The sequence below is a fragment of the Typopeltis vanoorti genome, chromosome 3 (assembly GCF_054136105.1).
Source record: "Typopeltis vanoorti isolate ZY-2024b chromosome 3, IOZ_Tvanoo_1.0, whole genome shotgun sequence".
NCBI lineage: Eukaryota > Metazoa > Arthropoda > Arachnida > Uropygi > Thelyphonidae > Typopeltis > Typopeltis vanoorti.
In genome coordinates, this window is record NC_143551.1 from 74,931,729 (window position 1) to 74,956,634 (window position 24,906).

Sequence of the window (24,906 nt, forward strand, 5' to 3'; positions counted from 1 at the left end):
AAGCTAAATTACATTTTACATAGTATGCTGAAGAGACCATGATTTGATCAACGGTTATTCTACTGGCCTGACCTCTAGTGAAGTTGAAATAAAATTACAATAAATAAATGAAATAAAATAAAATAAGTACATCAAAGCTATATTCTATTTAAGACAGCATCAGAGAAACATTCTTTCATATAGATAGTTTTGTTACAGTGAAAATGATGTTCTAATTTAATATGATAATTGTTATATTAGATTATGGATCCTGGGATTACCTATGGTTCTATTTAAAATTAACTCTTAGGGCGAAAGGTTCAGTGGGTAGAATATGTGCCTTCCATATTCTTGGGATTTTTAGACAATCATTATTGCTAAGATTAGGGTGGTTGTTAAGAATTTCACAGGCCTCCTTAAATTTAAATTCTTACCACGTTTTGGTGTGATGTAAACAGCAGGTGTTTTTCCAGTCAGTTCTATGTAAAGTGGTTAGGGCATGATCAGAAAGACCAGCTTGACCATAGTTATATTTAATGTGTTGTTTATGTTCATTTTTTCTGATAGGAATTGTGCTTCCTGTTTGCCCTATATAGGACAAATTACAGGTGCAATAATACGGTATACCCCCAGGGTGGGCCAGTGGAGGGAGTGGATCCTTGGATGTGTTGAGTAAGTTCTTTAATTTTGCAGGAGGTTTAAAGTGGCTTTAAGGTTGTATTTTTGTAGTATTCTGTTTATTTTGTCTGCTGTCCCTTTAATGTATGGAATGGTTACAGTTTTATTAGTCTTTTTTGTTTTTGGGGAGGGGAAATGGTGAGCCCATAATTATCTCCCCCTATTGCTAACTTTTACATGGAACATTTTGAGCAATGTGCTCTAGATTCCTCTCCTTTAAAACCCAAAGTCTTGCTTAGATATGTTGACAATGTTTTCGCTATCTGGCTTCATGGCCACCAGACACTAGACACTTTCCTCGGCTACCTAAACAAACAACACAAATGCGTACAATTCACAATCAAGATCGAAAAGCAGAACACACTTCCATTTCTAGATACACTCGTCACACGTCTTTCTTCTGGCAGTCTTTCTTTCACTGTTTACCGGAAAGCGACACATACTGGTCAACATATAAACACAAAACTAGGGGGTCATTAATACTCTTAAAAACAGGGCTTTGAACATTTGCTCCAATGAACAATCGCTTATTAAAATGAATTAATTAAAAGTTATCATCAATACCTTCCTAAAAAATGGTTATAGCCAAAATACTCGCAACAAAATTCTGTGCAAGACCTCACTTAAAAACAAAAATAAACAAGACTATAATAAAAGTGTAATCATTTCATACATTAAAGGGATAGCAGGCAAAATAAACAGAATACTACAAAAATACAACCTTAAAGCCACTTTAAACCTCCTGCAAAATTAAAGAACTTACTCAACACATCCAAGGATCCACTACCTCCATTGGCCCACCCTGGGGGTATATTATTGCACCTGTAATCAGGGCCGGCTCTACCGACTGTGCAACGCATGCATTTGCACTGGGCGGCAATTTTTTGGGGGGGCGGCCAAAATGAAAATGAATAAAATAAAGATGTGGAATAAATAATAATAATAATAATAATGCTGCGTAAGATCACAGTTTTTATAATAAGTTAACTAGTGACTTATGTCCATGATGCTGTTTCTATTTCTGACAATCCGTCGACCAATGATACTCGCGTAATGCTCTTCGGTAATCGAAGCTATGCGAGTCATTCTTCACTTGCTCTCTTTCCCTCTCGCCTCTCCTCTCTATTCCTTGCATATGCAACAATGGAGTCTGCAATAAAACTGCATTTAAAAGTTCATTATGCAATATTATATTTCCATCTTGTGCTTGTTAACTTACTATGAATTGAATTTCTGTTAGCTGGTGTTAAATTCTGAATGAGAAGAATTATAATATAATAGTATCTCATTCAGAGTTTAAAATAATCTGCCATTCCCAAGGCCAATTTTGTTCATCAGAATAAATGTTAAAATATTACCTACTGTTGTGTGCCACTATTTTATATAATATATTGTAATATATTTGTAAAAACTTGTAGTTGTTAGTTGTATTAATCATGCTAATTCTTAATATTGTGTATGCATACCATGTGAACTAAACACGGGAACTTGGAACTTAATCCGATTATATGAATTACTGCCTAAGGCAAGACACGTGTACTAGAAAACGAGTCATATACAAAGTAATTGAAATTTCCACTAGAGTCCTTCTCTTTTGAGTAACGGCTGTCGATACTGTAATGTACAGAACGTTTCAGTTGTTTTTGAGCGTGTATTAAGGAAAGTTGATTTTGCTCAGTGTTAGTGACTGTTACAGTGATAAGTTTTTTTTAGAGTTTTATGTAAATTAGTAGTTAGTACAGTGTTTCAACCTCCATTAATTACTAAATAATACCATACTAATAATATTTTATTGTAGGGTTTAAAACAATTTCAATATTCAAATAGATTACAATGTCCGATAAAAGAAAAAACTATCAGGTGCAGAATATTGCAAACGGAAACTGGAAAAAGAACGTGATATTCAAAAACATAGCAGGACTTTACTTAAATATCTAAAAACTGAATCAGCTGATGTAGGGCAGGAGGAAATAAGTAAATGTACCGAAACCAATGATTCTGAGCTCATGGCAAGTACTTCTAACTCAGATCCCAGTAACATAGACATTGCAAGGAATCTCGAAAATGAGACTGATATGACAGTTTCCAAATCTAGAGATTTAAGGGATGAACTTGATAGGTATACTGATCCAGCTAGATGGAATCCTTCTTTAAGCGATGCCGAAAGACTGGAAATCGTAAAAAAAAAAAAAAAAAAAAAAAAAAAAAAAGGGCCCACCAGAGAAACCAAACAGCAATTTCATTTTTCCACACAGCTCTAATGGTAGGAAATTTTCATTAAATTTTTACACCAGGGAACTAAGCAATGGAGAACATATTAATCGATCATGGTTAGCGTATTCAAAAGAAAAAGATTTTGTTTTTGCTGTAAGTTATTTTCCTGTAATATAATGTCATTCACTACTGATGGGTATAATGATTGGGGTCATTTGTATGTGTATCTTAATGAACACGAGAAATCTAAAAACCATTTGGAGTCCCATAAAAAGTGGATTGAATTATCATTCAGGCTTAAATTAGAACAGACAATTGATTCAATGCAGCAAAAGTTATTAAATTCAGAAATTCGGCACTGGAGGAGCATAATAGAACGCCTAATTGCTGTTGTCCAGTTCTTGGGCCAATAATGCTTACCATTTCGTGGAACATCTGATAATTTATATGACCCTAACAATGGAAATTTTTTACAGCTAATTGAACTGATTGCCAGATTTGACTGTGCTATGTCTGAACATTTAATGAGAGTAGCTTGTGGTTCCGCCCAACATTATCTTGGGAAAAATATTCAAAATGAATTGATTGCTCTCCTCTCTGGAACCATAAAAAAAAACAGATAATTTCTATGGTTGAGAAAGCTAAATATTACAGCATAGTTGCAGACTGTACTCCTGATGTAAGCCACATTGAACAATTAACACTAATTGTAAGATTTGTTAATATGGATCCAACTAATATCAACATTCATGAGCATTTTCTTGGTTTCATTCCTGTAGAAGCCACCGAATGTATCATAAGAAAGTTGTCAGACATGAATATTCCAATCGCAAACCAGGGTTATGGCCAGGGTTATGACAATGGATCGAACATGAAAGGAAAGCATTCAGGAGTTCAACAACGCATTGGGGACTTGAACCCAAGAGCTTTTTATATCCCTTGCTGTTCTTATTCTCTCAACTTGTGGTCAATGATGCTGCAATGTCATCTAAAGAAGGGATTTGGTTTTTTGAAACGGTTCAGAAATTGTATGTGTTTTTCTCAGCATCAATGCTACGTTGGGGAATCCTTAAGACACATATTACAACCCTAACGGCCAAGCCATTAAGTACAACTCACTGGGAATCTAGAATTGACGCTATTCATCCTTTAAGATACTATATTGAGGAGTTTCATTATGCACTGATAGAAATTGCTGATGATGAGTCAGTAGACAAAATGGCGAGGCACAAAGCTGAAACCCTTGCTCTAAAACTTGGAGACTTTAAATTTTTATGTTGTCTGGTTATATGGCACTATGTTTTAAATGAAATTAATGTTGCAAGTAAACTGTTGCAAAGCATAAAGATGGAATTGTCTAGTGCCATAACAACATTGGGTAATGTTCTCAAAAGTCTTAAGAATCTCAGAAATGATAAATCATTTCAAAATTTTCTTGTCGCTGCTACAACATTAGCTGAGAAAGTCGAAGCTGATGCTGATTTGAAACCAACATTCAAAAGTACCAGATTGCATCAGCAGAAAAAGCAACATGATTATGAAGCAAGAGATGAACCTATTTTAGATTCCTGAACAAAATTCAAAGTTGAGTTTTTCTTTTTTATTATTGATGTTGCAACTAATTCTATTGAAGAAAGGTTCGAGCAATTGGAACATCACAGTTCACATTTTTCATTTTTATATAACATCTCTAAATTAAAATCTGAGACGACATATGAGCTCTTAGACAATTGTAAAAACCTAAAACCGTTAAACACATGAAGAAAATAGAGACATCGATGCATTGAGCTATGTGATGAACTGAAAGTAGTGTCCAAATTATTACCCGAAAATACGCCACCAATTGGAGTTCTTCGTTTATTGTTGAAAATAACTTTGCTCCGAATGTCGCTGTTGCCCTAAGAATATTACTGACATTGCCTGTGACAGTTGCAAGTGGTGAACGTAGTTTCTCAAAACTGAATCTTATTAAAAAAAAATGCTTACGCTCAACAATGGCCGAAACTAGATTGGAAGGACTTGCCATAATTTCAATTGAACATGAAACGGGCAGAAATTAGACTATGCTGACCTAATTTCTGATTTTGCAAATATGAAAGCAAGAAAAGTGTATTTTTAATCAGTAGGTACTAAAAACAATATAAATTCTAATTAAAATAATGTGAAAATAGTGCTAAAACTATAATGTGTACATTCTATAGTTAAGTGAAACTCAACAGATCACCATTGAGTTAAGATCATTCCATATATGTAAGTAATAAATTATGACTACATTTCATTTAATTGTCAATTGATGAAGTCGATGGTTTATTTTATGAATATGCAGTATTTTAATCACTTTATCAGTGCATTATTATTAATACTATATTTAAAATTAATGGTCATGAAACTAATGTTGAACATAATGGTTTTCAAAATTCCAAAAGTTAATTTGAGGTTGGTGCTGGGGCGGCAAGTAATGGATTGCATGGGGAAGCAAAAATTCCGACCCTGCCTGTAATTTGCCCTATACAGGGCAAACAGGATGCACAATTCCTATCAGAAAAAATGAACATAAACGACACATTAAATATAACTATGGTCAAGCTGGTCTTTCTGATCATGCCCTAACCACTTTACATAGAACTGACTGGAAAAGCACCTGCTGTTTACATCATGCCAAAACGCATTATGAAAGTTAATTTAAGGAGGCCTGTGAAATTCTTAACAACCACCCTAATCTTAGCAATAATGATAGTCTAAAAATCCCAAGAATATGGAAGGCACATATTCTACCCACTTGACCTTTCTCCCTAAGAGTTAATTTTAAATAGAACCATAGGTAATCCAGGATCTTAAATCTAATATAACAATTGTCATGTTAAATAGAACATAATTTTCACTGTAACAAAACTATCTATATGAAAGAATTTTCTCTGATGCTGTCTTAAATAGAATATAGCCTTGATGTAGTTAATTTATTTTATTTTAATTTCACTAGAGGTCAGGCCAGTAGAGTAACCATTGATCAAATCATGGTCTCTTCGGCATATTATGTAAAATGTAATTTAGCTTGTGTGTGTGTGTGTGTATATATATATATATGTGTGTGTGTGTGTGTATATTCCAGATGATGACCTTAATATGAAGGTCGAAACGTCAGGAAATTAAAATAATTGTTTATGACACGCTTCTATTGATTTTGTTTTTAGTTCTTTTAGGATGTCTATTCTGTAGTACTTTTCACGAATCTCATTTCTTGTTTATTTATTGCCCAGATTTCACTGCCATGTGATAATGTATATTTTTAAGTGTTTCTTTTTGTAAAATATTCGGATTGAACATTCTATTTAGCAGGTCCATAACCTGTAATAATGCTTCTTAATTTCATGTCTTTCTCCTTCATATGATATTTCACATCCTAGATAATTTAAAGTATTTAGCTGTTCTATTATTTTAGTATTAATTATCTTGCTTCCAACTGGAGTTTGTTCAGAAAATGCTGTTTTAGTTTTATCTATGGATATTTTCATTCCAAACTGTTCTACTATAATGTTTAAATTATATATTGCTCTTTGTAAATTGTCTTTCTTATCTGATTTATCTTCCTTACGTCTCAATTTCCGAATTTTATATTAATGGATCATTCATTTATCTTAGATTAGTGAACTCGGCTCATACAATTACCTTTGATTGAATGGACATAGATTTCTCCCATAGTGAGAGGAATATTTCTAATGGTTTTTCAACTAAAGGTGTTAATCTTTCTCGTGGAGATAGCATGGTTTCACACCCATATGACATGCAGGCATAACATACTTTAGTTGCTTGGTTGTTGTAATCTTCTGGGTAGTAGTTTCGTTATTAGTCATAATGCTACCACTTTGCTTATTTGAAAAAATGGATAAAAACTGTTAGGATTCTAGAGCAACCCAGTTACTTCCCCTCTCCATTTCTTCCATGCAAGTGCTTTGGAATTAGATCAGACATCATGGAGGGATCCAGTATTTCTTAAGCACAAAGCTTTGAAACAGTTTTTCTGCAAATCAGTCACTAGATAGTTACTGGATCAAATCTTCCTAATGCTTTAGGAAGCTTCCAGGTTAGTTAGCAAATAATACTGCCACTATTCTGCCAGATGTTCCTGGATCCAGGTGCATGTAGGGGTGTGCTGCTGAGGCCACAATTTGCAGAGGAATTAAGTGAAATTCCATGTATAGATAACAGTACATTATGTTATCTATCTCTTCCATTTCAACTTAACTAAAAACAAACACCATGAAAAGTGAGGCAAAGAGAAATAGATTACAAATGGCACACCTCACCAATCCTTCCAGATTCACTTCACAAATATACTTGGTCTTAGCTTCAACTTCAGTGTTTTCTCCTCCACCTCTGCTCAGCAAAACTGTACCTGCTTTTCCTAACTGATTCAAATATCATCTTCATGCACTATTCACCTTAACTTTCTCAATTACACTTGCTTTGACTTTTTGTCTCAAAGGTAGTATTTGTGTATATGTTCACTTGGATATACCATATCAGTTTACAATTTAAAATTTCCTTTTTTTTTTTTTTAACTTCTCTGACTAAAAAAACTCGGCCTATTTTATCAAATTCATCTTTTAATCTTAACATCACTAACTGTTCTGAATTTTTAATTTTGTGTGCATGTGCATGCATGCTTCTGTGGAGAAGCCAGCATGCACACACACATTTATCATTCATGTGTTATCAGGCATTACAAGAATGTCTAATGGTAGTCTGCTTTGGAGAGACTGATATATTTATTAACAAATGCTTTGAAAAAAAATAAAAGCTGTCTGTGATAATCTATATGGCAAGTCAGGACTGGCTGATCATACTCTAGATATTCCTTTACATGAGATTAAATGGAAGAAGAAAACTGTGCTGCATAGAGGTTGGTATAGGTCTGAGAGAAGACCATTCTTTTAGAACCAGCATGTATGAAGCACTCCTCAACAAATAAGATTGAAAATTTGCTAAAGATCTGGAGACTTAAAAGAAAGTTAATTTTCTGAATTAACTTTTTTTTTTTTTTACTGCTCTAAAAGGTGCCTTGTTAGGCCATTAGTTCCTTTTCAGTTACAGTGTGAATTGTTTCTACAGCTGTGACTACCACAATTGATTTTAGTAAAGTTATTTACCTCTCTGCAAAGTCGCATGTTGGCAACAACCATGAGGTTAAAAACCTGCAAATGACACCCCTCATGATATACTGAATATAACAGAAAATAGCTGAGAGAGAATGCAGATAGCTTAGAGCAGCCTTTTTGTTTCCTAGAGCACATTCTAAAATACCGGTAGGGCGATGGGCACCATCTGTTTTTTCAAGCAAATTTTTTGAATTCTTTTGTTAAATGAATACATACAAAGTTTACATTATAATCAAATGTTTTATTACTTAAAAGTTTACATTATATAAAAATTTAAATATATACAGGGTGTTCGGGATAAATTTGACAGTTTCGTAAGGAAAAAGAAAATCTTCTTTGTATCTATTAAATTTAATGAATTGACAAAAAAACATTACAGGCAGAGTTAATTACAATACTATCAACAAGATTTACTCAAAATAACCACCATTAGCATCGATCACAGCTTCAATTCTGCTTCGGAACCTCGAACAAGCTGATGCTACAGTCTCCCTGGGAAGGGCCGCAAAAACTGTTTTAATTTTATCCATTAACTGGGCTTTTGTATTACTGGAAGTGCGATTGGTGTCTTTTTCAACTGCGCCCCATACAAAATAATCCATGGGGTTAAGGTCTGGGGAGTTTGGAGGCCAAACATTTGGACTGGTGAAGTCGTAGAAATTTTCAGACAACCGTTTTTGACTTTTCCCAGAGGTGTGGCAAGGGGCCGAATCCTGCTGCCATACATACGGCCTACCATTGGCTACCCTTGTTATCCAGGGCTTGACTACAGTTAGCAACTCCACGAACAAAGCCCGAATTCCAATGCCAGGGTTCTTCAACACCTGTTCCTGCAGATTTGCGAGGAATTCTGCTGTACGAACGCAATCAGATCGTCTGCTAGGGATCTTTCTTCTTGCTACATCCTCGTAGTCACCATTGCAAGTCTCTAGTTCATGCCTGATTGTTTTTACTGTATTCAGGGAGCATTGGGCAGCAGTCGTAATATCCTTATTTTGATGGCGGGCACAAATCATCATGATACAAGTTATTCTCTTCCATGATTCAGGTGGGTTCCAGCTATCCATCCTTTCTGACATCTTGTATATGAATGAAGAAGGGTCCAAACTTTTAAATGAAGAGAAGTGTGTGTTAATACATGTAACTTACGGAAAAATATAATTAATTATAAATATGTCAAATTTATCCCGAACACCCTGTATATGTAAGTTAGTGTGATCTTTGGCATTGCATTTCATTGGCCAGTGCTTCATAATTAGGAGAATATGATGATATTCCAGTTCCTAAACTGGAATGAACAACTTCGAATGTGCGTCTACTTTACATTGTATGCATTTAATACTCATCATGTGTCATTAACGCATGCGTCATATAGCATGCCATGAATTGTTGCGTGATTATTTCAAACTATACGGCACACGGTTCAACAGCGGCGGGCACACACAAATTGGTCGACAGGTGCCATGGTGCTCGCGGGCATAGGGTTTGGAACCCCTGGCTTAGAGTAAAAGCAATTGATATGCTACTACTTTAAAGTACTGTCAGTCCCTGACTTACGCAAATTCAGACTTATGCATATTATCTGGAAAGGACTGTGAAAAAAATGTTATATTAATTTTACTTGATGCATGTATGTTACATTCACACCACTTAACAGCAGTCATCTGCAAGGAAATATGGAAATAAATGCACAGCATGTCCACTGAACATGGACATGCTGTGCATTTGTATTCATACTCATATTTTTAGTGTTTGTGTGCATCTGGGATAGTGTGATCACAACTGAATAAGGAACAGAAGTGAAAAAAGTAAACTCACCGAAATTGATCTAGAGATTAAAATGAAAATTATAAACAATCAAAAATAATTATTTGGTACTTATCTGATAAATAATTATCTTTAAAAAATATTCTCCCAGGTAATAATGCCTTGCTGCATATTTAGAAGTTTTCAAAGTTTTTTTTTTTTTTTTTTGTGACATGGCAAGTGTTAAAAACATCTTTACATCAGCTCCCCTTGCTATGTGCACACAATACTTTTCAACATGACACTTCCATAATGTAATTTTTTTTTTTTTTCCGCGACAGATTTCTGGATAACACTAGTGAAGTATGAAGGCCATCAACAAATTCCTGACATGTATCCTTAGGGGATGTACAGGAGTAATCTGGAGGGAAAATATCAACAATTTTCCCTCCAGATTAATCTTATCTGTCAAGATTCCAACAGTTATATTTCTGTCTTTAAGAAGTGCCTTAGAAGACTAAAACTGCTAAAGACACAGAAAAATACTACATTTTTCTGGGTCTTTTTTTCAGTCATCCTAGTGAAGAACACTTGTTTTGCTAATCTTCCCTCTCCCATTCTGTTTAAGTGACCATATCACCTGAGATTTGCTGTGCTAACACATTCCTGAATGCTCACAATGTCAAATTCTTTCCCAATATCTTAATTTTTTATTATGATACTGCCATTGATGCTATCTGTTTACCCCTGTAATCTTTCTCAGATTGCTCATACTACATAATCTGGTTTACATTATTACTAGCTTCCAGTCAAGTTTTCTTCCAGATTAATCTTATTTGTCAGGTCTCTAATAGTCAGATTTTAAATTTTAGTTTTCTAAGGAACTACCAAGTTCATTGTTTCACCTACATCTTGGTCTTTCTCTGAGTATCCTTCCTACCATCCTGGCATCAAATCTCTTTTCTAGCCTTTCCCATTCTGTTTAAGTAAACACACAACTGTGCTCATACATTCTTGAATGCAAACAATGACAAGGTCCTTTTTTAACATCTTCCTTATTAATATAATTCTACTAATTTTCTGAATTCACATGCTGTAGATCTCTAGTCTTTGATTAAAGTAACCAAAATCTATTACAATTTGCCATCTTGGCAAATTGTAATAGATTTGAACACTGCCTTATATAGGGTTATTATAATTAAAGTTCACATTTCTAAAGGCTGTAACTAGGTAATTATTCTGTATTATGATTTAACATGATGTATACAGCAGTGGAAATTTATTTTGTGCAAAAACCATTAGTTCTAAAAGTTGCCACTAGGGTGATACATGGTGCTGCAATACATGTAAATCACATATGATACTCATGGTATGCAGTGAAATGTTGAGACTGTACCATTTATGCAAATGACAATTGTCTCCAGTTACATAATGCTTTAAAAGAAGCTTATGTAAAAGTGGGCAGCTGTGAAATGCATCAGTTCATTGCCCGTGAGCAGACAACGTGTTAAAGCACAATGTCTGAAGGATTATTACCAAAGAATCACTTGCTTCTCGTGAAGTTGTTTTACCAAAATACAAATGGTTTACGCAAAATGATCTGGAAATTTGAAGAGACAGTTTCCTTAGATGTAAACCTGGCATAGAATGGAAGACAATCAGAAAAGTGGCAGACAGTGGAGGAAGTAGCCACAGCATTAGAGGAAGAAAGAATGGCAAATGTCGTAGGAAGCAGTGCCGCAAAGTGTTTTGCATGGTCTTTAGACAAAATTGTATGGTTCACAAAGTCATAAGGCAAATTCTGTGCTGTTATCCTTGCAAGATTTCCCACGTTCAGCTGTTATTACTTAATCCTGACTGGGCATGAGAAATATTTAAACTGCGGTTTCTTGCTCGGACTGAACTGGATGACTGGCCATGGAACTTTTTTTTCTGAACTAATGAAATCACTTCCATCTGGACGGTGCTATGAAATATGCACAACTGCAGAATTTTGGCAACTGATTCTGCTTCATTCCCAGAAGGTCACTGTTTGGTGTGGTTTTACAGAGAATTCATAATTGGGCCTTTCTTTTTTGGAGGAGCTCAGTCCTACTAGTTTCGTTACTTGCACTGTTAATGGTCAGGATGTGCATCTTATCCACTCAGGTGATTCCAACACTTCAACAGTGTCAGTGCCTGGATTCAACAGTTTTAATGCAGGATGGCACCCCCTCCTCACATTGCCACCCCTGTCAAACTATTGCACAGACATATCTTACCAAGGACTGAATCATCAGCCGCCATTTTCATATGTGGCCAGTGCACCCAGTGTATCTGAACCCCTGAGAATTTTGGTGTGGGGACATCTCAATGATATTTTCTATTGTGGACACAGCCAACTTAGTGGACCTCAAGACAAGTATGACATGCCATATTCACAACATTTCGAGTGAAACTCTACATTCTGCTGTTGAGCATGTAATTTTGCAATTGCAGCACATTGGCGATGATGGAGGACAATCTACATGGACAAACTAGATTGTCCATGTAGGATACACATGGACAATCTAGTGCCATGTGTATCCTACGTTTTGTGACATTTTGAATTACTCACTACGGTATTGCACTTCCATGTATCTCCCTAGTGGCAACTTTTAGAATTAATGTTTGCTTTTGTGCAATATAAAATTCCCAGTCACAGACTTTCAAAATGTGTTAATTATAATCACCCTGTATATTCATTTGGTGTTTTTTGGTTGATTTCTATGTGCTGTTTAGATTCCTTTTAAAATAAAAGCTGGTCTTATGTATACTGTTTGGGAACTCAACTTGTTCTTCTCCAAATTTATTAACATTTTCCAAGCCTCCACTGAAGTATGCTTGCCTGTAAAACCCTATAATTTTCATTGTGTTGTCTTTTTATAGATGAAATCAGAACTCTACTTAAATTACTTGGAATTTGGACTTCTCACAAGGTTTCCTGAATTTTGCAGTATATCTCTGTAAAATTTTTATCTCCATATTTAATGATGGTAGAATATCACTTCTCCTTCAGCTTTCCATTTTTCATATTTCTAATAGCTTTCTCTTCCTCCATTACTGAAATACTCATGACTGCAATAGATATTTTCCAACACTTATATTACTGAAAAATTTTTTGTAACAAGAAACAAATGATAAGAGAAATAAATCCACTTGTGAGTATAGGAAAAAATTATTGTTGTCTTGCTCACTTTAAATACATTGCAAATTATTACTTGTTTTTGGTTTTTCTTGAAAGAATTAAAAATAAGGTAATGTTTGTATCAAAATCTTTTTATCTATAATTTGTATTGAAACAGCTTTTCTGATTAAAACTAATCACCAATTTTCTGGTATGTATCCTCAAGGGACTGGTTAATTATGATATTACTACATAAAACAGTTATACCATTATAACTTCCTATCAACAATTTTCCTCATTCTTATCTATCAAGACTCCAACATTATCAGATCTTATATTTCTGTCTTTTAAGGTACTTTTTACTATATCTATCCACCTACATCTTAGTCGTCATTTGGGCTTCTTTTTTTTGCCAACGTGGCAAAGAACACTTGTTTTGCTAGTCTTTTCTCTCCCATTCTTTTCTCTAATATACTAATTTAAGTGACCATACCACCTGAGATTAGCTCTACTAACATATTCCTGAATGCTAACAATGACAAGTTTTTTAATAATATCCTCAGTTTTAATGTGATAATGCCATTGATGCCATCTCTTTACTCCATTAATCTTTCTTAGAACTCTCATATCTGTAAATGTTTAAGTCATGCACTTTGGTGTCATTAGATAACCAATATCATATTATATTAACACTTCAACAGGGGTCTTCCATGAATTAGTGGACCCAACACAGATACCTTCTGGTTTTGACCTACCTTGGAAAACTTGGTCTGCCCTCAACGAAATCCGCACCAACCATGGCAGATGTGCAGACCACCTTTACAAATGAGGCATGATTGCCTCACCCAGGTGCGACTGTGGATCACCCCACAAATATGCTGTAATATGGCAGTTAATCATATTACAACAGAATGTGTCCAACGTGCATACAGTGGAAACCTGTCAGACTTCATCCATGCGATATCAACTGCACTTGGATAATCGACCTAGACATTCAGTTGTAGCCTATTCTTGAGTGTCTCTTTTGACTATATTATGTCTTATTATTGTACATATGTCTATTACTATGTCCATATATATTAAGGATTAATGTAATTTAACTTTTCATGTGTGAGCCATATGCTAAATAAATATTATATTGGTGGGATTATACCTCATCAGTTTCTTCTGATGAGGCATAATGCTGAAAAAAACTTTGATATGATGTAAAGATAAGGATGTCATTTTGCCTCTTTTAAAGGCTTTGATAAGCTCTCACTTGGATTATTGGGCACAGGTCTGCTCTCATGGTTTCCTTCGTGATTCTGATAGTGGAGAGAGTGCAAAGGAGAGTGTTAAAAATGAGATCAGGATTGGGAGAATACTAATTATGAAGATTGAGAATTTGTAGACTGCAGGCACTAGCAAACAGAAGAAAGAGGGGTAGGGTGATATGATTGAGACTTTCAACCTTCTGAAAGGATCATACAGGATTTCATTTGATGGAATTTTTTATTTTATAGAGGGCGTGAAAAGAACAACGTGGCATCCTAGGAATTTGAGAATGAATGCTGCTAAGGAAGAGGTGAGATCTAGATTTTCCTCTCAGAGTGGTGTTGTGATTGGAATGGATTACCATTGGATGTTGTGTGTGTGCAAGCAGTGTGAATGAATTCAAGAACAAGAATGATAGCTAGTGCATGTAGTATGTGACTCTCTCGATGAGTCCCTGACTTCCTCCAGGTCTCTCTTAATGATGATAATAATATAAATTTATTCAGCTGACTTGCTGCCATACAAGCTTTATTATTCTGTTGTCTAATTCCATATTTAATTTACTGTCTTCTCTAAAATTATGCCATAATAACTGAAATGTTTTACTTGTTCTATAGGTATACCATTTAAGCTACAGTTGATGTTTCAATGTTTTGGTCTATTTTCATTGTCTTAGTATTTTTATTGCTGATTTTCATACCACATTTATTACAGCAGTTATTCAATTTACTTAGGGAATCTTGCAGAGTTGTACCAGATTTATTCACAAGTATAACATCTGTATAAAGTAAAGTGTTAAGATTAACATCTCCAATTTTGATATCAGATTTAATACTACTTTCCTTTATATGTTATCCATATATAGATAATAACAGTGGAGATAATGTGCACCCTTCCTCACACACCTGATTTAACATCAAACCATCTTCCATATAACAAACTATATGTTGCTGTGTATAATGTTCCATTTACTACATATAATTATAGTGGTTTGAAGAGCTTTCTTCTTGTCACCTTGTCACATGCCTTTTCCAGATTTGCAAAAGTTAATTACATATCCTTGTTAAAATTCCCAAGATTTCTTTAACAACAACGTCTTAAAGTGAAAATCTGATCCTGACAACATCTATTTGGCCTGAATCAAGCTTGTTGTTCTCGAGATATCTCTTGCACATTTTTTTTACCTATCTCTCAAATATATTTGCATAAATCTTACCAGGAACACTCAGTAAGGAAATACCTCTGTATCACATTCAGTGTTCCTGGTAACTTATTAACCTTTTTATAGATGGGTACAATGAGAGCTCTGCTTCAGCTATCGAATGCAGCCATTGTACAACTTTATACCTTCATATTTGAGCATTTCTGGTTGAATTTCATCTACTCCAGCTGCCTTTCTGAATTTCAGGTTTTTTGATGACCTTTGCTCCTTCAGGTATGAATATATATTTCTGACTGCATTCTTGTTGGGAGTTTTTCTACTGCCATGTTGACATTGCTTGTTTCTTTTAGCAGTCTTTTAAAATAATTACTCCATACATCTAGAATATCTTCAGCTTTCATTTCATGTTTATCATCTTCAATTCCTTTTACAGTACTTTTTAATTTATTTCTATGATTTTACAATAGCCACCATATTAATTGTTTTCTGTGTTTTTCTTCCTCTGACTTTCGTTTCACTAGTTTTACACAATGCTTTGTTTTCCTACATTATTCCCTGTGTTTCTTCAGATTACGTGCTAACTTACTTGCTAGAATCTTTTAATATGCATTCTTCTTTTCCTTTGAGTATCTCTTTAGCTTTCTGAGTCCATCATGCAGTTGTGATTTTTCTGTCCTTGCAGACATCAGTCAGTTTTCTTTAGGGTTTATCACTGTCTCCAGTTTGGTTCTTGTTTTCAATCTCTCATTATTTCTTGAATAATGTTTTTGTATTTGAGTCTACAGTCCAACTCTGAAAGCTGTTCAACTTTTATTCATTTTAAAACTTTCTTACACACTCTTCTTCTCAATATGAATTCAGTTTTATTCTGCTTAATACTAAATGGTGATTGCTTCCGGTTTCAAATCCTTTGTATGCTCTTTTATCCTGAATCAGTGAGAACATCACTGTCAAGAATGACAGATTTCTTATTTATTGCATCTTCTCTCCATGTGAATTTGCACATTTTGATGTTGGAGCATAGTATTAGTAATAATTAGCCCATGTACTGAACAGAAATATAGCTGGTACTCACCATTATTGTTAGCTTTGCTTTTTTTTTTTTTTTTTTCCAAATTTTCCCAAAATATCTTTGTCTGGTAATCATTTGCTACTCTGCTGTTTAGATCTCCAACATGGACCAACCTTTCCTTTTTCATTGTGCCAGCTTCTTTCTGTGGGACCATAAGCACACGAGTCCCATTGTCTAGTTTCCCATTCTGATATTTGCTCACATCACTTTACTTGATATTGCTTGCCATTCAAGAAGATTTTCCTCGTATTTAAGGTTGAATACTATAGCTACTCCTTCTTTTCCTGGCTTTGTTATCACCTGAATATAATCTTTTGTATTTGTTGCTCAGAAAGATCTCACTTGTTTTTGTCTTCGTTGTTTCAGTAACACCTATTATGTCAATTTGATATTTATGCAATTCTTCTGCTAGTTCCATTTCTTTTTCATTGATGCTTCTTATGTTGAACTCTGCTGATTTAGGATACGTTTCCAGATTTGTTCCAATAGCTGACTTTTACTATTCACCCTGGTTCCCTGACAAAATAACAGGCCTTGTTTAACTGGGTGATGCCCCGGCCGGCATGAAATTCTATCTTGTTCTACTATCATTTTATATTGCAGTTGTCCATCCGCGTTAGCCTAGTGGCTTTGCGCTTCACAACTGTATGCCTGGGGAAGGAGTACCCTAGGTTTGATTCCTGTCAACGACGTGAGGAGCTCAAGGATCTTCCTCAGCCATAGTTACCCCCGCTGTCCACGCCCAAGTTAGCCAATCTTGGGTGTGGACAGCAGGGTTTTTTCCACCAGTTTATCTGGTGTTTTTTCATCCCGCAAGCAGGCAAAGCAGTCAGAGGACACACACGGATTACAGTCAGGAATACTGACCCAGCCATAGGTCTGATTCGTCAGCCTATGCTGGTTCCGAAGTCCATATAAAGGGGGAATGCTGTATCATCACACGGAATAAAAAAAATATTGCAGTTTAAGCCAATTAGAATACAATTTGTCAACTAAATCCCAAATTGTCAGCCTATCCTCATTAGTCTAATATCTGGGTAGATACCTAACAAGGTGCACCACGAGAAGGTGAAGATTGGACATTAAGTCCGAAGCCCTACTTGGAAGTCTCCTCCCAGTTATACAGCTTTGGCCTTTAACCACTCCTTAAAACTAATTATGAGTCTAATTTAATGTTTTAAAATTTAGCAAAAGACATTTGAGATGGTTCCAGTTTTTATGTAGTGGTTTTTTTTTTTTTTTTTTTTTTTTTTTTTTTTTTTTTTTTTTATAATGTAGTGGATTTTATTTCTCTAATTTGTTTTATCATAAACTATACAAAAATAATTCATATTTTTTTTATTTGAAGAGCTATTATTATATCTGGTGGTCCCGGCTCTGTATATGCTGAGGATGCCTATAAATATGACTCGCAGATCTTTCACTGTGGACTTCCAATTCTTGGAATTTGCTATGGGATGCAGGTATGTATAATTTTTAAGAAACTAATACTGATTTTAAGTTTATTATAAATTGTTTTGTCTTGCATAAAGGAAAATTATGAACAGTTGAAAAATAATGAAGTGTGTGGAGAGGGTAACTTAAGAATGCTGATGTAATTTGAGAATGAAGTTGACTGTAAGAACTTAACTAAAATTGCTTGGTGTTTAAATTTCCCTTATACATATTTTACTAATTTTTTGCCATAGTGGTAAGATTGTCTTTCCAGTGATTGTAAATTTTTATTTCAAAAGTCATTACTTGTGCCACACCAGTAAGCTTTCCTTTCTAATATCTATTGATTTTTATTTGTAGTAGATTTTTTGAATACCTACTTAATAGGTAATTGAATGTCCTGCCAAAAAACTTGCCCCTTATTTTAATACTATTTAAAGAGTTGGACTTTCTCTTGCTTAAAGATATATATTTATAATATATTTATATATTTAATTAGTTTTATGAAAATGTTTTCAGAAAAACTAATTAAAAATATGATGGATCAAGTTTCTCCTTTGGAGGGAAGAAGAGAATAGTATATTTGTTTTAACTCTTCCAAACTATTGGAAATTTTCCAAACTATTCAATGTTGCAATATGTATCTGGAATATGTAAAATATTTTGTTATCATATCCTTAACTCTCTGATTTGTGTATATCGCAAATTATTCATCTAGCATTTTGATAATGCATAGCATTGTGAAATTAGTGCCCTCAAGGCACAGATATATGCTGCAGGTTTCCAACCTTTTATAAATGGAAGATTTGGATAGGGATATTCAGTTGTTTGCAGATGATGCAAAGTTGAGATGAACTATGAGGAGTAGAGCAGAACTTGTGGCTTTACATGACAACTTGAATAGATTGAGTGAGTGGAGATGTCAGTTCAATGTTGCAAAATGTAAGGTTTTAAAATTTGGGAAACAAAGATGGGATGTAGAATTTACACTTGGTGGTGATATATTGTTGGAGGTGGAGGAAATAAGAGATCTTGTGCTAATAGTGAATAATGATCTAAATTTAAAGGACGCATTTCCAAAATTGTGGTTGAGAAGATACAATCTACAGTGTCTAGTGAAGAGGAGGAAGGGAGGTGATGCGATAGAGACGTACAAGGGGGTTGTTATAGGATAAATGTTGAAGAGGTTTTACAGAAAACAGTGAGAGATTAGGGAAAAACCAGAGGTCATTTCTAAAAGCTGTATAAGGAGGGTGCGAACAAAAGAGTGAGAAGCAAGTTTTTTTTTCATGCAGAGTTGTGAATGACTGGAATGTCTTGCCTGAGAGTGTGGTGTCTAACAAAGGAGCTCATAATTTACATTATCTGTTTCACGATGGCATCACTAGTAATGCAGTTTAAAATAGGGTCAATTACGCATTCAGCTGGCTAAAGCAGAAAAATTCCTGTTACATATATCATAAAAAGATGCAACAAATTAAGAAAAGTGCCCCTTATCTTTTATGACTCCATACAGAGACTTGTTATAGATACTTTACTTTGGTGATTTTATTTTAGTTTATATTATGTGGTCTTAAAAGTTGTTTATATTATGAAGTATTGAAATTTGTCTGAAAATATTGAGAAAGAGTAGTTTTCACCATCTATCATAAAGAAATATTTGGAAGTTTATGATTTATGTGTAGATTCAAAATTTGCAAAATACAAAAAAGAAACAAAAATCTGTGTGATACAGGAAAAGGATGCACACTTGTATGAATAATCATACAAATGTGATTTGCTTGCTTAAATGGATTTGTAAAACAAAATAAAACTGAAATATCAAACCAGAATGCAAGAACAAGTAAGCAATCAGAAGTAAATGTACCAAAATGTTATTTGACATTAAGGAATACTATTTAAAAAAAAAAAAGATGCAGATGACAAAGCAAAATCTTTGTGTTATGCTTTGGTTGAAGTGATTGCATAACACCCATACTCAGTTGTTCAAAATAAGGATTTCCAAGACTAACAAGTAAATTTCTTTCTACATCATCACCAGCATATTGTTCATCAATAGTTTTTTTTCAGAAGCTAGAAATATTTATGAAGAAACCAAACATAGACTTTTTTGAAAATCCTCCCAAAAAAAATTTATAAATCCATAATTATTCTCTGTATTTCACAATTAAAATACCTCTATTAATATTTTTATTTTGTTATTTGAGAAAAGAATGTTTTGATTTTGACACTGACCACGAAATATTAACTGCCAAATTGAAGATAAAATTCAGCAGGAAAAACAATATCAGAAAAGAAGAAAACATCAACCTATCAAAACTAAAAGATAGCTCAAGCAGAAGTCGATTTTTAGAACAGATGTGCTTGAAATTAAAACCCTCCATCTTCCAGAACAGTGGAAAATACTGGGAAGAAGGAAAAGAAACAGTGTTATCAATTGCAAAAGACACTCTAGGTTCCAAACCCAAAATAAACAAACAGTGCATAACCCAAGAAATCATAGCTACCATAGAAGAGAAAAGAGAGGCCAAGATACTTGTAAACCAACAAAACAATGAAGAGAATAGAGAAAAATACAGAGCACTAAAAAATAAAGTTGATAACCTATGCAAAAAAAGCCAAAGAAAAAATGGTTAGAAGAAAAAGCTAAGAAATGCCAAGAAGCATACCAACAAAACCACCTAAAAGTCTTCCATGATACTGTAAGAGAAATTACAAAGGAATTCTCAGCAAAAGCAGTAACAATGATAAACAACAAGATGACTGAAACCAGGAATATTGAATATATAAGAAAAATCTGGTCAAACCATTTTAAGACTATCTTCCACCAAGGAAACAAAACTACAATGCCAACAATAGAAGAAAATAATGATCACCCAAAAATTTTACAAGAAGAAGTTAGATACGCAATAAAACAGATGAAACACAATAAAGCACCAGGCATTGATACTATCCCTACTGAACTATGGTCATATGGAGGCAGCATATCAATAGAATGTTTAACAACCCTATTCAATAAAATACTACAAACAGTAGAGATCCCAGATGACTGGAGAACTGGAAAGATCATCCCAATATACAAGAAAGGAGAGAAAAGAGACTGCAGAAATTACAGTTCCAATCGATTTACTCACTCACACCTATAAAATATTCATAAGAATTATACAAAATAGATTAAAAAACACCTATGAAGAAATGATAGGCATAGAACAATCTGGTTTCCGAGGAAACTATTCAACAATAGACCAAATTTTTACATTGCACCAACTAGCAAAGCTCAGCTGGGAAGACCATAAAGAACTATATTGTTAATTTGTGGACTTTAAACAAGCTTTCGATAACATCAACAGAGAAATCCTTCTTAAAATTCTACTAGAAAAAGCAATAGACAAATACATAATAGTTTCTGATAAAATATTACTCTAAGACAAATGCAATAATTAAAAAGGACACACTCACAACAGATCCCATAGAGATCCAAAAAGGAGTAATGCAAAGATGCCCATTATCCCCATGCCTATTCAACATATATCTAGAAGACGTTGTAAAGAAGGCAGTAAGCAATGAGCCTGGAATCAATGTCAATGGTTTAAACATAAATAATATAAAATATGCAGATGATCTCATCCTTCTTGCAAGAACCCCAAATGAACTACAGAAGTTGATCAACAAGCTAAATGAAACCTGTAAAACATATGACATGGCAATAAATATACAAAAGACAAAAATGATGAAAATAGGGTGGAACGGAACTACCATCTCAGCCAAAAAAAAAAAGAGAGGAGAAAAAACTGCTGGTATTTGAAATGAAATGCTTAAGAAAAATAAATAGAATAAGTGGATAGAAAAGAAAACAAACATCACAGTCAGACAAGAACTATTGTATACAATAATAGAAAAAATTAGAAAACAACTGAGAGATGGTTTGGACACACTGTACGCATGGACGCAGACAGACTTCCTAACATCCTAATCAATACTTTTTTAACTGAAAAAAGAAGACCCGGAAGACCAAGAATTACCTGGCTGAAATTAATAAAGAACATCTCGGGATGCAGAACATATAAGGAACTTTTCGAACAGCAAGGAATAGAAAAGACTGGAAGATCCTGCTCAAGAGAAGACTCAACCCGTCTTAGACAGAAGAGAAGAAGAAGATTTGAGAAAATAAGCGCAATATTTTTGGTCTGATTTTTATGCTGTACTCCATTTTGAAATAAATGTTCAGTGTAAAATTTAATGGGTTATATTATATTGATGATGGTACTGGAGGGATTGGAATAATGCTCAAGAAGGAACTAGCAGAAAAAGTAACATCAATTGAAAAAGTGTTTGAAAGAATTCTCCTCATAACTAAGTACCAACCCAAAACTGACAATAATATCCACACATGCTCCTACAGAATGTGTTCCACTAGAAGACAGATACCTATTATAAAGATCTTTCTGAAACTCATGAACATCCCAGTTCACAACGTCACACTCATGCCCAAATTTGTAAAGACATTGCTAGTACTACTAAAAATGAGGTCAGTAAATAAACTAGATATATCATGTCGAGAGAGGTTTGAGATCCCTCCCCGCCAATTTAGTTGACAAAATATGGATGGAAACTGCCTGTTTACTAAATTCAACCAAAAAATTAAGCAGCAACCTAAACAAAGCGGATAAACTGGCCCTCAAATCCCTAAAAAAAAAAATAACCGTGACATTATTATCACAAAAGCCGATAAAGGGAACCCTGCTGTTGTTTTAAATCGGACAACCTACATTGAAAAAATGAACCATTTGGTATTGGACCACAACATCTACCAAATGGTAAATTACAACCCCATGCAACGTAACAAAAAGAAAACTACTGAACTACTTATATCAGTTAACACGTGGCCGGAAGAAACAATGAAAAAATTAATACTGCATCATGCCTGCATGCCCAGAATTTATGGCCTGCCAAAAGTACACAAAACAGACACGCCATTACGTCCAATTGTGGAAGGAATTGACAGTCCGAATTACTACTTAGCCAAAAAAATTAGCAGCCACACTCAAGGAATTGGTTGGTCATTCCCCTTCCTACATAAAAAATACACAACAATTCATAAACAGAATTAAAAATATTACACTCAACGACCAAGATCTATTAGTCAGCTTTGACATAACTTCCCTTTTCACCAATGTCCCAATCAATGATACTATCCTACTCTTACAGAACATATTTCCACACGACATCACGGCCCTCTTTGCCCATGTACTCTGCTTCGGATATTTCGTGTGGCAAAACAATTTTTACCTTCAAAAAGAGGATACTGCCATGGGCTCACCCCCCCCCCCCCAATAGTGAACTTTTATATGGAAGATCTTGAGCAACGAGCTCTAGAATCGGCGTGCCTAAAGCCCAAAATTTGGCTCAGATACGTCGACGATATTTTCGCCATTTGGTCCCACGGCCGCCAAGCACTAGATGCATTCCTTAGCCACCTGAACAAACAACACAAACGCATCCAATTCACCATTGAAATTGAAAAAAACAACTCTCTTCCGTTCCTAGACATACTTGTCACACGTCTTCCTGCAGGCTGTCTCTCCTTCTCAGTTTACCGCAAACCTACACACACAGGCCAGTACATACACAAAACTTCTTATCACCACCCAACACAAAAACTAGGGGTCATAAGCACCCTTAAACACAGAGCTCAAACCATTTGTTCAAATGAACAAGCTCTTAACCATGAATATGAGACCATCAAACATACCATTTATAAAAAATGGATACAGTATAAAAACCATTCACAAGATCTTCCACAAAGATACCATTAATAAAAAAAAAGATTTCAAGAATGCTATTGCTCTACCATATGTTAGAGGCATTTCAGAAAAAATAGACAGAACACTACACAAATACAACATCAAAGCCACCTTTAAACCCCCGACAAAATTAAGACACCTACTCAGTTCTTCCAAGGATCCCCTGCCACACTTAGTCCACCCAGGGGTTTACAAAGTAGATTGCACATGTAACATACCATACAGGGCGAACCATCCCAATCAGAAAGGATGAACACAAATGTCACATAAAATACCTCCATTTTGGAAAAATGGAGGTATTTTATATAAATCTTTTCCCTTTTCACATTGTGAATAAACTATAATGATGATTATATTGAAATGGAGAATATTATGGATCCAACCATATTTTATAACTAAATGTAGAAAGAAATTTAGTTTCAAAAATTTACTAGACAGCTTATGAGAAAATTTGGAATTGGAGTTGCCTTGACTTGCACTTTTAAATGACAACAAACTCTTCCCAGTTACCTGTATATTCACATTTTATTAATGCATTAAAGTTTCACTGGATTGACAGGTGTTCATTCTCATCATAGACTATACATAAGAGCAACAACTTTTTAAGTATACCAAAGCAATCCTATGTCAAAAATTCATAAACTCCAAGTAGGTGAATAATCAAATAAATAAATAGCAAAGAAACTTAATATCAGATAGATAACAAAATGGAGGATATTACAGATACATCTGTATTTTAGTCAAATGTAGAAAAACTTAGTTTCGAAATTTTCACCAGAGAGCCTACTGCAGTTATGTTCTCATCAGCTTGCATAAATTTTCAAAGCTAAGTTTCTATATTTGGCTATAAAATATGGATGGATCCATAATATCCTCCTTTTCTGTATCATACTAATACCAAATTATTATTATTGCACAGGAACCTCCATGGAGTCCTAAGATTCATCGTGGAGGATCAAAACTATCCACACTATCTATCTTACCTCCCCCTTCAAACCATTAACAGACAACACACAACTAGCACAACCCATTTTATTCATTCACTACACTCTATACAAGAAATAGTCCTTATATCCATGCTAACCACATTCTTATTCAATTTCCAGGGATCACCTCTTGTCCTATAATAAATTTAGTTTAATCCTTTATCCAATTGTAAGCAAATAGTTTGCACATGAAGTATCTTCAGGACTGAGGAAACTCGTAAAGGTGGACCAAGCTCTCATCACTCCTTGTCTTAATATCTCTCATCAGTCCTGAAG

The 24,906-nt window shown here is 34.5% G+C and overlaps 1 protein-coding gene across 2 annotated transcripts in view; it reads left to right on the forward strand.

Annotated features, from left to right (window-relative positions):
* Window positions 1-24,906, forward strand: part of bur (GMP synthase burgundy) — a 330,780-nt gene that overhangs the window by 56,526 nt on the left and 249,348 nt on the right. For both annotated transcript variants that reach the window (XM_090390672.1, XM_090390671.1), the window contains exon 4: window positions 17,755-17,869. In XM_090390672.1, coding sequence (XP_090246798.1) covers window positions 17,755-17,869 — 115 coding nt within the window. The remainder of the gene's footprint in view (window positions 1-17,754; window positions 17,870-24,906) is intronic.